The sequence below is a fragment of the Crocodylus porosus genome, unplaced genomic scaffold (assembly GCF_001723895.1).
Source record: "Crocodylus porosus isolate Cpor-Errol unplaced genomic scaffold, CroPor_comp1, whole genome shotgun sequence".
In the NCBI taxonomy this organism is placed as follows: Eukaryota; Metazoa; Chordata; order Crocodylia; family Crocodylidae; genus Crocodylus; species Crocodylus porosus.
Genome location: NW_017728949.1, coordinates 78,985,532 through 79,000,598, shown reverse-complemented (window position 1 = coordinate 79,000,598; position 15,067 = coordinate 78,985,532). Strand labels below are relative to the sequence as shown.

The window sequence follows — 15,067 nt, the reverse complement described above, 5'->3', positions numbered from 1 at the left end:
TTCTGTCATACTTGCTATATACTTATTCTACCAGCAGATTGGAGCAGGGGGCCAGGACCTGCCCCTCCCCTACAGTGAAGTCCACTGGCCCTGATCAGGGACGCAGGGCCAAGAGCTCCGTGCTGCCAGGGCTGGGAGACATTGTCCCTCCCTAGCAGCAGGCAGCCCCTTGGGGCAGGATGTTATGTCCCAGCCCTGACCAGCTGTTTCCTGGCCTGGTGCTCCCTGCTAGCCCCTGGGCTACCCTAGAGCTCCCTCTGGTAGTGGCAGGGGCCCATTGCAAGGCCCCAGGAAGAGGGAGCAGTTTGCTGTCATTAGCAGCAAATCTGCTCCCATTTCCCTGTATGTGTAGATGCCTGCCCAAGAACATTTACTCATGGGTAGTTTACTTGCAAGTAAACTGATCCCAGATCAAATGCATGTGGAGACGCATCCTCTGAGTGGATCCTTCTTTTGTAATTTACCACTTCCCTACCCAGTTTTTCAAATCATGAAGATATTATGCTGCATTAGGCTCTGTCACTTGGCTGACCTCAACATGACTACTTCATTGCTTGCTAGGACTGAGGATGGCAAATTGTGACCCCAAGTGGCTTCTCAGTGACATTCATATTAATAGGATTAATGAAAGAAGAAATAAGCTGAGCTTTTAATTTTTCTGCAGCTCCAGATCACTTTTCTAGAAATTACTTTCACATATTCTTCAGCAACCCCTTCTTCCAACTGAAGAACTGGAGACCTACAATATAGAACTTAGGTTCTAAGCCACATTTCTGCCTTTACTCTTTTCCTTATTTAGAATATCTAATTGTTTTCTAACTGAATATACCAATCAGCAGTAGAGATTTCTCTCTCATGCTTTCCAGATAATAAAACATTTAATGCCTATTTCCACTAGACTTGTAATTCCTTTGGGCTGATGCTGCTTCTCTTACTGATCCTGAGACTTATATAAAAACAGCAGTTACATATGAAAGCTTTCTGCTGGGCATCTGAACAAGGAAGATTTTCAGTATGTGTAAGGATGAAGGAATCAGGTTCCTGGGATCTATTCTTTTTGATTTCTGTTAATGGGAATAATTTATGTAAGTTTCATATTATTTAGTAGTCCATCATCAAATACAGAAAGACGATGGTGCATTCTAAGAGACTCACAGATATTTTTACTACCATTCTTCAGCCTCAGCAGTTATAAACAGGGGTAGGATTCTATTCCTGTTGTGTGCTCTTCAACTACCATTAATTATGAGTAAGTGTCAGAGTTGTTCTCATTTAATTTTACCTTAATGTTATCACCTTCTTAGTCTGAATAGCACATAATATTCTGATTTCATGGAACTATGTTGCTCCCCTACATTACTAGATTCTTCTCTTTGCATTTATGGAGATCTCCAAATTCTAATTATTGTTTATCGTTTAAATTATTGTGTTCTGCTGTATACAAATTGTGAGCTAGAGTTGATACTGCAAAGAGCTCAAAATTTTTATACTCAATCATGAAGGCAGATCCTAACATGAAATTGCTAATATCCTCAAATCAGCACATCTTAGAACTGACCTTCTTTGAAGTACATTTGGACAGCAACCCAAACATAGCAGTGCATGGTGATATTTTCAGAGGATTTTCCCTTCATTTTGGGGGTTCTTGACTTGTGACCACTTGACTTAAAATTATTCTTTTAATGTATTTTGGGGTGTATAGTATAAATATATAATGGAATAATTGATTTTTATCAGCCTGTATTTGGAAAGATGTGTTATTCATAAGCAAGGATCGTGGTTTTCTCCGATTACCGCCCCCCCCCCCAATTTTTTAATTTAAAAATGTAACCCAAAATCCACATTTTTCTGTGATTAAAATGAAATGCCACTACACGCACGCACGCGCGTGCGCACACCCCCCCACCACACTATAACCTCATAAATCTGGCATTCAAAATTCCAGAATTTTCAAAAATCCGGCACTACAGGCAGGTGGCGTCGGCCGCTCCCGGAGCTGCAGCAGGCAGCAAAGCGGAGGGAACTGTAAATGGGTGCAGGGCATGGGGGTGTGGCTCTTCCTGCTATGCGCACCCTGGGAGGGCTGTGGGCTGGGGGGCTACGCTGGGCTATTTGCAGGGAGTGCATGCCCCCAGATCTGCACACCAGGCGAGAGTAGGCCCTGAGTGCCAGGGTGGCTACTGCCAGCCTGCTTTCATCCAGCACATAGATCCAGTAGCATGCGCCCCCTGGGAAGAGCCTGGTGCAGCCCACAGTCTTCCCGGGGTGCGCAAAGCAGTAAGAGCTGCGCCCCACGCTTCACACCCCCTTACAGTTCCCTCCGCTTTGCTTCCTGCTGCAGCCCCGGGAGCGGCCAACGCTGCCTGCCTGAAGCCGCTGGGCTGCACCGCGCCCCTCTCCCTGCCCCTTCCTCAGCCCCAGCCTCACTCAGTCAAATATTCAGAATTTTCAAATTTCCAGCAGGTGCTAGGTCCCAAGCATATGGGATTTATGAGGTTATAGTTTGTTTGTTTGTGTGTACATTTCATATTAATCATGGAAAAATGTGGATTTTGGATTACTTTTATTAATCTGAAAATTGAGATTTTTTTTTAATCAGAAAAAAAACAGAGATCCCTGCTTATATGTGGCAAAGCCTGTGTATGAGTTATGCAGGTAAACACAGAGAAGTCATGATTTCCATATAAAGATAAGATGTTACAAAAAAACACTTTAATTGCTCAGAAAATGTTAGATCTGATTAATTGGACTGGTTTTGAATTCCTTCACCTTTGCTGTTGTAAGTCCATTTGTATGTGACTCAAAATGTCATAAAAGTAGTTTTTACATGTCAGTGTGTCATGTCTTTAAATTCCATTACCTTAGGTTCCCCTTAAAGGGGAAGAAATGTAGATGTACCCTTTTCAGTGGCGTGTATCACTCACTTGTAGTTCAGAAAGGCCATTAAATAGCTAGCTGTAATGTTTTATGTATTGACAAGGGTTGGAGTGGTGTTGCAGTTATGCTGATTCAGGAAGTATACAAAAAGCAAAGATTTTTTGATGATATTACTGGACCAGCTCTAGTTTGGGAAAGATGTTAGACAAGCTTTGGGGCACAAAGTGCCCTTCTTTGGGTCACCTGATTTACATGTCTTATATCACTTGATGTTGCATATACGTAAATGTATGTGTGTAGAAGAGCTCTATATAGTTTACTCTTACAAGTTTCTGGACTGTCGTCTGTAGTATCTCACATTTCTCTTCGTTTCATTCCTCTCATATTTTCATGGTATACTTTCACTCTAAGACAGGGGATTTCTAACTTTTTAAATAAGTGTATCCCCGGCAGCCCCCTTTTTAATAAGTGTATCCCTGGGGCAGAGGGGTGGTGAGCGGCCGGATGCAGAGTGGAGTGGGGGTGGTGAGCAGCGAGATGTGGAGCTGCAGTGGGGGGGTGGGAAGTAGCCAGACGCGGAGCCGGGGGGCGGGTGGCGAGCGGTGTCAACACAGTGTCTGTGTGGCTCTGCTCCTGCGCCACGGCCCTGCTCCTGTGAGGCAGCAGCGCAAGGTGGCAGCACTCTGTCCCTGCCTGCCCCCGCATACCGCCTGGTACCTTTCAGTGTAACCTCGAAGGTATGCGTACCCCCCAGTTGACAACCCCTGCTCAAAGGTAAGAGTGAAGAGGGAATATGCAGGTGCAAAATTTACTGTTGAAAATGTTGAAATTTTAGTAAACTAAATTTGTGAGTATGAAAAAACGAGGATTTTGAGTATTGTTGTTTATAAAAAGATACCCATCTCATATAGCTTTAAATACACTTGTAGTGTTGATAGCATCTGAAAACACTAGGTGTGTGTACACGCTGGCCTGTTGGCAGCCAGAACGCTATGGGAATGGGGCGGTTCATATTCCTTGGTGTTCAGCAATAGATATTCCTCGTGCAGCATCTGAGTGTCAACAGCGCAGAGGCAACGTTCTGGAGCACGTGTGCTGGAGCTTAAGCACTGTCACCGATGAATGTGGTCCTGCAAAAAAAGAAAGATACCATGCTTGTAGTCTCACCAGCTTAAGAACAAACATGGTGCCATCTGAAAAGATGGGCGTAAATGAAGTCAGTTAACAGACAATGCATAAACATTGTATGTAGCAGCTGAAGCCGAATTCCTAGCTGTGAGTGTTTGAACAGCTGTATGCCCTGAAATTTAACAGTAGAAACCCATTGCCGATAGAAATCAAAATTGCCCAAAAGGGAACAGAAGGATTCATAGACTGCACAGTTCAGCTCCAGGTCTGTTTGAATTAGGATTTGGCTTTGATTCTCACAAAAATGCACCTGAGCCCTAAAGTTCAGAAACAGATCAAAACTTTCCACCAAGACAAGGTGTTATCTCCTGTTGTTTGGTTCAGGCTCATGTCTTCCGTTTTTATAAAAAAGCCATGAATGAAATCCTGTGATGTTTGGCATTGTGGGCAGACTCCAGTTAACTGAGCTGAAAAGCTCCTGGTGACTTTTGTGAGCTTTGGCTCAGGTCCTGTAACCTTCAGTGTTCACTTTTTTACAACCTGTTCCCATATATTTTCTTTATAGGCCTCATTTCTAGACACTGTGTTAAAATTATTAGAGTATTTAAAAGTGTATTGTAGGGGTGATCAGCGTTGTTTTAGTGTGCCCTTTTTCTTATCTGACTAAGGATAACAAGCTATCATTTTTTGTTTCTGTTGTGAACAGGAAATGTTTGATGTCATTTTGGATGAAAATCAGCTTGAGGATGCTTGTGAACATTTGGCAGAATACCTTGAGGCATACTGGCGTGCTACACATACTACCAGTAGCACACCCATGACTCCTCTTCTTGGAAGGAACCTGGGATCTACTGCACTTTCACCATACCCTACTGCAATCTCTGGATTACAGGTATGAAAATGCATCTGACCCCAGTCACTAGTACAGGTCAGTTTGATTATATTTATAGAAAAATTGTATATTTTCTGAAATGTATCCAGTATTTGCTTTATTGATTACTACTCACTGTTTGGCAACTGCCAGCAGTAAGAATGTTAACTAGATTCCTGTTAATCAACAGAGAAACATTTAGTCAATTGAGTGCTCCAGCACTCTGACTAGTTTTGTTTTAATGGGGAATAAAATAGCCATATTTTTTTGGCATGGAGAATAAATGGAGATTAATGGCACTCCATCAAGTGCTATATTACAAAATGGCATCTTTTTATCAGGAAAGAAGTGCCATTAGAAATAAGCGCCTTCAGAATGAAAACAAGCATGTACAATATGTTACAGCACTTCTGATAACAGCTACTATAGTTAAGGATGCAGAACAGTTTCTGTTATAACCCCATTTTCACACGCTCATAACTACAAAACATTCACCTTTTCGGCAAAAATTTTCTGTGCTTATCTCCTGCCCAAATATAAAAGTTTCAGCAAAATGCCTTCACCTGTTTGAGTTCTTTGAGTGTGAATAAAATACATTGTACCCATTGAAAAAAAATTCTGACCATTTTTTTTCACAGGGATAGCTCAAAAACGGCCGAACTTTGAAACTTCAAACGTGGCATGTAAATAGTCCTTAATGAGAAGTACGTGCTTTACTAAGTTTGAACAAAAAATTGTTTTTGAAGTGATAGTTATGAATGTTTGAAAATGCAAGATCAGGAATGCAATGATCATTGTCATTAAGGCTGAAAGTTTCAGAAAGAGTTCTGAACGGGTGTGTGACTTTTGAGGAGTGTGCACTTCCTAAATGTATGTCACCAACAGAGGAAATAAGTCCTAATGAATAATTTACCTGACAAATTTAACTCCTGTTCTGCTTATGGAATATGTGGAAGCAGGTAATAATTTCTGAAACATTGATTAAATATTCAAACTGATCCACTATGCACTGTGTCCAGTATGTATACAAACATTATGGACTGATTGCAGACAATGCACTGAAAGTGTATAATATTTTATGCTTACATTTCTAACTACCTGGCATGATTCCATTAGGCCCAGTAAGCGTCTGTTCCCTAACTGGATGAATGCACAAGCAGTTCTGGCATTAGTAATTACACGAACAAAGAAAACATTTTGCTTCTAGTCTCACTTAATTTTAAACTTTCAGTTTTCCATCCACCCCTGTCAGCAGAATGGCATTATCTAGAATGTTCACTGGAACTAATTTATTAAAAATGTGGGTATATGCACTGATTTTTTTCCAATATCTTTATATTTATGATGAATTAACAACAGCAGTGATGGTGAAACAATATGCCATATGTTTAAGGAAAATGTTTACTGGAACCAGCATGCGGGGCTAGTCTGTGGACCCAGTCTGGCCTGAGGACCAGCCCAGCACCACTAATCCAGCCCATAAACCCAATGAGTTTGATACCCCTTGTTTACATAGAGATGGACTTACCTGTGTCAGGCTGAAGGGAGGGTAGCTTTGCACTGTATAGACTAGGGGTGGGCAATTATTTGGACTGGAGGGCCACTTAAGGAATTTTAATGAGCTGTTCTAGGCTGGGGACGGGGGGGAAGGGGAAGGTGCTGGCCCAACACGGGGCTAGTAATTAATTTTATCTGACCCCAGGTCTGTCCATCAAGCACCCGGGGGCACCAGATGGAGTGGGTGGGCAGACAGGGTCTCCATGGCCCAGGACTCCCACAGACAGGGCATGCTTGGCCAGGCAGATGGGATGTGAGCATGGAGTGGTGCCCAGGAGAAGGATGGGCAGGCAGGGCTGGGATCACAGGGTGGTGGGTGACAGCATGGGACTGGGGCCCAGGGCAGGTAATCTGCATGTCCCTGAGATGCATGCCAGTTCTGCCTGCAGGGACATGCAGGGAACAGATTGTGGCTCTGCCCTGGGCTCTAGGCCTGTGCTGTCACCATCCCGTGAACCTGACCCCAGTGCCCATCCACCTGTCCCACTTCTGGATGCTCCTCCTTCGCTGCCGAAGGCCCCATCCCATCCACCAATCATGCCCTGCTCACGGGGGTCCTGGGCCAGTCTCCTTGGAGACCCCTCCCACTCTGTCCAGGTCTCCTGGTGGTGGGTGCATGGTAGACAGGCAGGGGTGCCTGGGCAGCAGGACCAGATTTGATGGTAGCAAAGACACTGGCAGCAGCAGCTGGGCAGAGTGAGTCTCTGCTACAGGGGCTGGTGGGAGGCTGAGCCCACCTGCTATTCCCCCCCCGCCGCAGGTTCCCCTCTGCTGCATGCTCAGGGGTGGTGGGGCTGGCTGCAGGTGCCAGGGTCCAGGCTGAACCCTGTGTCTGGGCCAGGCAGGGCTAAGGCACGCGCCTTGGGCCAGACAGAATCCCTTGGCAGGCTGGATCTAGCCCACGGGCCATATTTTGCCCACTAAATGAGGGATCTGATTGCATGAGCTTGGGCTTACAAAATGTTGTGTTATACATTTCTGATTTACTTAGTCTGTAAGGTACAAAACCTTTTGATTTACTTGGTTAGGTGACAAAAGATTTATATCATTTTTAGTGCTTTTGACACCTTAAGAACATATGCCACTTTCAAGCTATTTGTCATAGAAAAGATTTGTATCAGTTTAAGTGTTTCTGACACCATAAGGTAATTAGAGCACTTATGCAGAGCTTGGGAATTACGCCATCATAGGTAGTTTTGCTATGTTAAGGATTTATACAACTTTAAGGTGTTATGACTCTCACATTTGACTTTATCAGCTATGCTACCTTCAAAACAAATTAGGAAATGAAATGCAGAAAGAAAAATTGTTAAATATAAGCCAGGATAGATTTGTACATTATAGACTAACCAAACTAAATTTAAATATATAACACAAGCTTTCATGAGCTATGGCTCACTTAATCAGATTCTGTGAAAGGATGTGCAGAAAGCAGAGTATAAAAAGGAGAGAGAAATTAGAATATGAAAAACAAAGGTGGGAGAGAGAAAAGGAGAGGAGGGAGGGAGACAGTCCTGGTTAATGCAAACAAACCAACATTAAAACCATAGGAACAAAGGAGTTACTGAAGCTAACTCAGGTAATGGGATAAGAATTATAGGTGGTGGAAGGCTGGGGCTAATGGGGCTTAGCCCCTCCAAACGTGGGGCAGCAGGTAGGGCCACAGGGGAGCCCAGGTGTGGGCTCCGGGAAGCTTGAGTTGGGGGTAGAGGGGCAAGGACTGATTGAGACGCTCACAGCCCGGCGTGTGGATCACTGTCTAGCACGGCAGACAAGTCTCAGTCTGTGAAGGGAAAGGGGCGGGCTGCAGATAGAGGCCCCCTCAGTGAAGAAGGGAGTGGGGCAGGGGCTGGGGTGAATGGGGCCCCGGGGTGGGTCGCGTAACTATCAGAGCCCTGGACAGCTCATCCAGCACCATGTAAGCCAAGTCCGGATTCATGGTTTCCTAGTTGGTAGGGTCAGAAGGGACCTGAGCAGATCATCAAGTCCGACCCCCTGCCATGGCAGGAAGGAGTACTGGGATCAAACAGTGCCGGCAAGCTGATTGTCCAGCCTCCTTTTGAAGACCCCGAAGGCAGGAGCGAGCACCACTTTTCTTTGAAGTTGGTTCCAGATCCTAGCTGCCCTGACAGTGAAGTAGCGCCTCCTGATGTCCAGCCTGAACCTACTTTTGGTCAATTTATGGCCGTTATTCCTAGTTACTTCTGGTAGTGCTCGGGGAAACAGGGTCTCTCCCATTCCCTGCTGGTCCCCATTGGTAAGTTTATAGATGGCCACCAGATCCCCTCTCAGCCTTCTCTTGTGAAGGCTGAAGAGTTCAGGTTTCATAGCCTCTCTTCATAGGGCCTGCCCCGCTGCCCCTATTCATGCGGGTGGCCCTCTTCTGGACCCTCTCGATGCTGACCACATCCCTGCTGAAGTGTGGTGCCCAGAACTGGATGCAGTACTCCAACTGCAGCCTGACCAGTGTCCCATAGAGGGGGAGGGGAGGATCACCTCCTTGGACCTGCTCATGATGCATCTGTGGATGCATGACAAGGTGCAGTTAGCCCTGCTGACTGTGTCTTCACATTGGCAGCCCATGTTCATCCTGGAATCCAAGATCCTTTTCTGCCTCTGCACTGACGAGAAGGGAGTTCCCCAGCCTGTGGGTATGCTGCTGGCTCTTCCTCCCCAGGTGCAACACCTTGCACTTGTCAGTATTGAAATCTATCCTGTTCTCATCTGCTCACCCTTGTAACCTAGCTGCTGCCTGTCCCTCCCTTCTAACGTGCCCACTTCTCCCCACATCTTAGTGTTATCTGTGAACTTGGACAAGGGGGTGAAAAGCACCCTGTTCAAGTCACTGATGAGATGTTGAACAGTGCAGGCCCGAGGACCCTGGAGCACCCCACTGCCCACGTCTCTCCAGGTCGAAAATGACCCATCCACCACCACTCTCTGGGTGTGGCCCTCCAACCAATTTGCAGCCCATCTGACTGTGTAGGCATCGACGCTACAGTCGCCTAATTTTTTTATGAGAATGGGGTGAGAGACAGTGTTGAAGGCCTTCCTAAAGTCCAGAAAGACTACGTCCACCGCGACACCAGCGTCCAAGGATTTTGAGACCTGGTCGTAGAAGGCCACCAGGTTGGTCTGATAGGACCTGCCTCTAATGAACCCATGTTGGCTGCCCCTCAGCATAATCTCCCCTGCTTGTCCTTCACAGATGTGCTCCTGGATAGTTTTCTCAAAGAGCTTCCCCAGGACCGAGGTAAGACTAACAGGTCTAAAGTTTCCTGGGTCCTCCTGGATTGTCCTTCAACTCTGTTGTCCTTGTTCTAGAGTTTGTGTTATAGCAAGTTAAACTGAGGTCTGAATCTGGCTTTGTTGATTTGAGTTTTGGGGTTGTATTTGTAATTGCAGGATCCCTGCTTCAGATCTTGAAGGTGTATATCCCAGTCGGTGGGATCAGGGCAATTATACTTGTAATGTAGAGTTTGTCTGTAAATGATGGATTTAGTGGTGTGCTTAGGGTGAAAGCTGGTGGTGTATATGTAGCTGTGGCAGTTAGTTTGTTTCCAATACAGTATGGTGACAATATGACCAATGCCTAAGAATTTCTGGGAGAGTATTTCTCTAGAAATTCCTTCCCATGGGTCCACACAATGAATATGTCATCAGTGTATGACATGGGATAGAGCATGGGGATGAGAAGGCAGATACAGAGGAAATGGATTTCAAGGTCTGTCATAAATATTTTGGTATACTGGGAGGCCATATATGTGCCCATGGCAGTGCCATTTGTTTAGGTATAGGGACTGCTCAAATCTAAAATAGTTGTGTGTGAGGACAAAGTGGGAGAGTGTGATAGAAACTGAAGCAATTGTCTCACTGGGGATAGTATTTTTATAGCTTAAAATCTGCCTTCATGGGATTGTTAAACAATCATGTCAGGGAATTAGACTGGCTTTACTGGGCATATCTCATCTAATCAGTTCCCTGCTACTGTAGGGGCCCCAGGCATTGGTGGCAACGTAGTGGTCTCTCTTATTCTCTCCCTGTGACCTGCAGCTTAGTTTTCTGAGAACTGAAAGTCTAATTTAACTTGACATTTAATGTAAGTTGTTAGGGTGAAATTAATGGTGTGGGATATACAGAAGGTCAGACTAAATAATCTAATAGTCTCTGGCCTTAAATTCTACGAAACACCAAAGTTAAGGTTGCATATACAACTTTAATTGCATGGTGGATGTTTGCTATAGACCACCAGACCAGGAGGATGAGGTGGATGAGGCTTTCTTCAAACAGATAGTGGTAGTTTCTCTGTCATGGGCCCTGGTTCTCATGGGGGACTTCAAGCAAGTTAAACCGTCAGCACGGATTCACCATGGGCAAGTCATGCCTGACCAACCTGATTGTCTTCTATTATGAGATGACTGGCTCTATGGATGTGGAGAGAGCAGTGGATGTGATATACCTTGACTTTAGCAAGGCTTTTGATACGGTCTCCCACGTTCTTGCAAGCAAGCTGAGGGAGGGCAATACAGCAGTGTACAGGCAATCCAGGAAGTTTTTGGAGCATGTTGGGGACAACTTCCTGGTGCAAGTGCTGGAAAGGCCAACTAGGGACCATGCTCTTCTTGACCTGTTGCTCTCAAGCAGGGAAGAATTGGTGGGGATTATAGCAGTGGATGGCAACTTGGGCAGCAGGAACCACAAGATGATTGAGTTCAGAATCTGGAAGAAAGAAGAGCAGCAGAGTAAGGACCCTGGACTTTGAAAAAGCAGACTTTGACTTACTTAGGTAACTGATAGCAGGATGCCCTGGGAGGCTGGTGTGAAGGGGAAAGGAGTCCAGGACACCTGGTTGTATTTTCAAGAAACTTTACTGAGGGTGCAGGAATGAATCATCCTGTTGCACAGGAAGACTAGGAAGTGTTGCAGAAGACCAACTTGGGTTAACAGTGAACTCTTCAGTAAGTTAAAACACAAAAAGAAAGCTTACAAGAACTGGAAACTTGGACAAATGACAAGGAAGGAGTAGAAGAGCATTGCTCAGGCATGCAGGGATGAAATCAGGAGAACAAAAGCACAGTTTGAGTTGCACCTAGCAAGGGACATGAAGAATAACAAGAAGGTTACTACAAGTATTGTCAGTAACAAGAGAAAGATCAGGAAAGTGTGGGTCCCTTAGTGAATGGGGGAGTGACATGAATGATATGGAAAAGGCTGAAGCACTCGGTGCCTTTTTTACCTCCGGCAAAGTTATCTCCCAGACTATTGCATTTGGCAACATAGTTTGGGGAAGAGGTAAGCAGCTGACAGTGGTGAAAGAACAGGTTAGGAACTATTTAGAAAAGCAATATGTACAAGTTCACGGGGCCGTTAAGATGCACCAGGGGTGCTGAGGGAGTTGGCCAATGCGATTGCAGAGCTGCTGGCCAATATCTTTGAAAACGTATGACAATTGGGAGAGGCCTCGGATGGTTGGAAAAGGGCAAATATAGTGCCTGTCTTTAAGAAAGGGAAGCAGGAGGATCCGGGGAACTACAGAGCAGTCAGTCTCACCTCAGTCCCTGGAACAGTCATGGAGCAGATCTTCACCAAATCCATTTCTAAGCACTTGGAGAAGAAGAAGGTGATTAGAAACGGTCAGCACGGATTCACCATGGGCAAGTCATGCCTGACCAACCTGATTGTCTTCTATTATGAGATGACTGGCTCTATGGATGTGGAGAGAGCAGTGGATGTGATAGACCTTGACTTTAGCAAGGCTTTTGATACGGTCTCCCATGTTCTTGCAAGCAAGCTGAGGAAGTATGGGTTGGATGAATGGACTGGTAGGTGGATAGAAAACTGGCTGGGTCATCAAACTTAAAGGGTTGTAACGGATGGTTCAGCATCTAGGTGGCAGCTGGTTTCAAGTGGAGTGCCCCAGGCATTGGTTCTGGGGTCAGTTTTGTTCAATATCTTCATCAGCGATTTGGAAGATGGGATGGAGTACACCCTCAGCAAGTTTGCAGATGACACGAAGCTGGGTGGAGTAGCAGGTATGCTGGAGGGTAGGGCTAGGAATTAGAGTCCTTGAGGAATTGGAGGATTGGACCAAAAGAAATCTTATGAAAATCAATAAGGACAAGTGCAGTGTCCTGCACTTAAGATGGAAAAATCCCATGCACCGGTACAGACTGGGGCTGACTGGCTGGGCAGCAGCTCTGCAGAAAAGGACGTAGGGGTTACAGTGGACAGTAAACCGAGCATGTGCCCTTGCTGTGAAGCAGGTTAACAGCATACTGGGGTGTAGGAATGTTGCCAGCAGACTGAGGAATGTGATTATTCCCCTCTATTCAGCACTTTTGAGGCCACATCTGGAATATTGTGTCCAGTTTTGATGTAGACAAATTGGACAGAGTCCAGCAGAGGGCAACAAAAATGGTTAGAGGGCTGGAGAACATGACCTGTAAGGAAAGGCTGAGGGAACTGGACTTGTTTAGTCTGGAGAAGAGAAGACTGAGAGGGGTTTTAATAGCAGCCTTCAAGTACCTAAATAGTGGTTACAAAGAGGATGTAGCTAAACTTCTCAGTAGTGGAAGATAACAGAACAAGGAGCAATGGTCTCAAGTTGCAGCAAGGGATGCTTAGGTTAGAATTCAGGGGTGAGCAATTATTTTGGGCAGAGGGCTGCTTACTGAGTTTTAGCAAGCCATTGAGGGACACATGACAGGGCAGCTGGGGCAGAGAAACATTAATTTTCTAAATTTTTTAGGGGCCCCATGGGCCAGATAGAATGGCTTGGCAGGCCGCAGGATGTATTTTCCCCATCCCTGGAGATGTTAGGAAAAAACTCTCTCATTGGGAGGGTAACGAAGCACTGGAACAGGTTACCTAGAGAGGCTCTAGAATCTCTGTCCTTAGAGGTTTTTAAAACCTGGGTAGACAAAGCCTTGCCTGAGATGGTATAGTTAGGGATGGTCCTGCTTTGAGCAGGCGGCTGGACTAGATGACCTCCTGAAATCCTTTCCAGCCCTGATTTTTCTATGAGTGGATGACACAACTGACACCAGGTCATCTTTTGGTTAGTCTTAGGGAAAGTGGAGTAAGCTATTTCATGGACACTCTCAGCGTCCGTATAGAGTTAGTACACAGGAGCCAGCATAATGCATCCCCTCACTTTACTATGTCATAACTTCCCCACATAGAAACAAACCCCAGGCATTGTATTTATTCCAGGGGGTTCAGTTATAGTGTATGCCATTTGTCACACCCCAACTAACTGTACAATAATTTTCCCATATAGGGTAGCCTTCAACTATAAATTATTCAGGTGAAATAATATGTCATAAAGGTGGAGATTTTCAGTATAATGGAAAGATCCTACCAAATAGCTATCATAAGGCCTTATTTCAGATTTGAAGGGACAAAATAATAAAATCTGTGTGGCTCTAAACCTTAAGTCATAAGAATACAAACACCCTAATAGTATTCTAGTATAAGCTTTTCTGCCAAAAAGAAGATATTTAGTGCATGATGTTGAGAGAGAGTCAAGAAGTGAGAGGTAGTTAGCCATGTTAGTCTGAGGTCAGGCAGAGTGAGACAAGTCTCACCTAAGTTTGGGGTTTCCGTCAGAGGTAGCTACGTACTTGAGAGTTTGTGCAGAGAGAGATCTGAGACTGAGAGATAATAATGCAACGTGTGTGATGACATTATGGGATACTGTTTTCTCTTTGTGAATTGCTGCTTCATTGCACTACTTTAGCGGCGAGAGCATGAACTAATTTGCTCATATGGCCACATGGTTGTGTATTAACCAATCACAATGGAACTGTTAAGACGAACAGTAAAAGCTGAATCCTTACTTGATAAACAAACATAATGAATGTTTCTATAAAAAATATAATTTAAACATAATCAATATTTTAAATAAAAACCACTACAAGTCTAATAACTGACTTTTTTGTAGAGCACCTAAGTTACACAGTATCTGATAGTAATGTGAAGATCTTTAGATAAACTGGGGAGAAATTTTCCTTTTGGAAAACTAAAATTTCCTGTTCAAAAAGTGATGAGCAACCACTTTAAGCCCTGGCAGGGACTGACCAGACAGTATTCCCATCTGGTCAGCTCCTACCATTGCTACAGCCCTGTCCCCGTTGCAGCACTTGGAGGGTGGGAAGGAGAGAGTCTGTGGGATGCCGAGAGTCTGAGGGGCGCCCCCTGTAGCACCACAAGTAAGAGTGCAGATGGTACACGTGGCACTAAAAAGAAATTCCTGTTTTAAAAAGAACTTTTTAGTGCAACGCCTGCCATTCTTTACTTGCCATGAAACGGCTGAACGTGTAGTTACTTGTTCTTTGTCTCACAGAACTCGTATATAAACCAGGACCAAACAGCCATAGCCCTTAGGCCCATCATTGCAAGTTTCTGAAAGAAGGTGGAGTAGAAATGTGAAGGTTAATAAGTTCAGGTGTGTCACGGATGGCCCTGCGAGCGGCCGTGAGCTCGCGAGTGCCCCTTTGCCGTGCCAATTAGGGTGGTCTGGCACCCTCTACTCGCCCGCCACGTCTTTGCTGTTGAGGTTCAAAATGGGAGGCTGCCTACTTACCCCTAATGACACCTTGATGGTATCCCCTCCGTTCCAAAGTGGGGTACTCT

The 15,067-nt window shown here is 45.0% G+C and overlaps 1 protein-coding gene across 2 annotated transcripts in view; it reads left to right on the top strand.

Moving 5' to 3' along the window:
- Window positions 1–15,067, top strand: part of CACNB4 (calcium voltage-gated channel auxiliary subunit beta 4) — a 151,723-nt gene that overhangs the window by 131,313 nt on the left and 5,343 nt on the right. Inside the window, exons 12-13 of one of the 2 annotated variants that reach the window (XR_002104541.1) lie at window positions 4,712–4,897; window positions 5,515–5,580. Coding sequence is in view for 1 of the 2 variants with exons in the window: in XM_019554515.1 (XP_019410060.1) it covers window positions 4,712–4,897 (186 nt within the window). In the remaining variant the exon portion in view is untranslated. The remainder of the gene's footprint in view (window positions 1–4,711; window positions 4,898–5,514; window positions 5,581–15,067) is intronic. The other variant, XM_019554515.1, reaches the window with a different exon arrangement.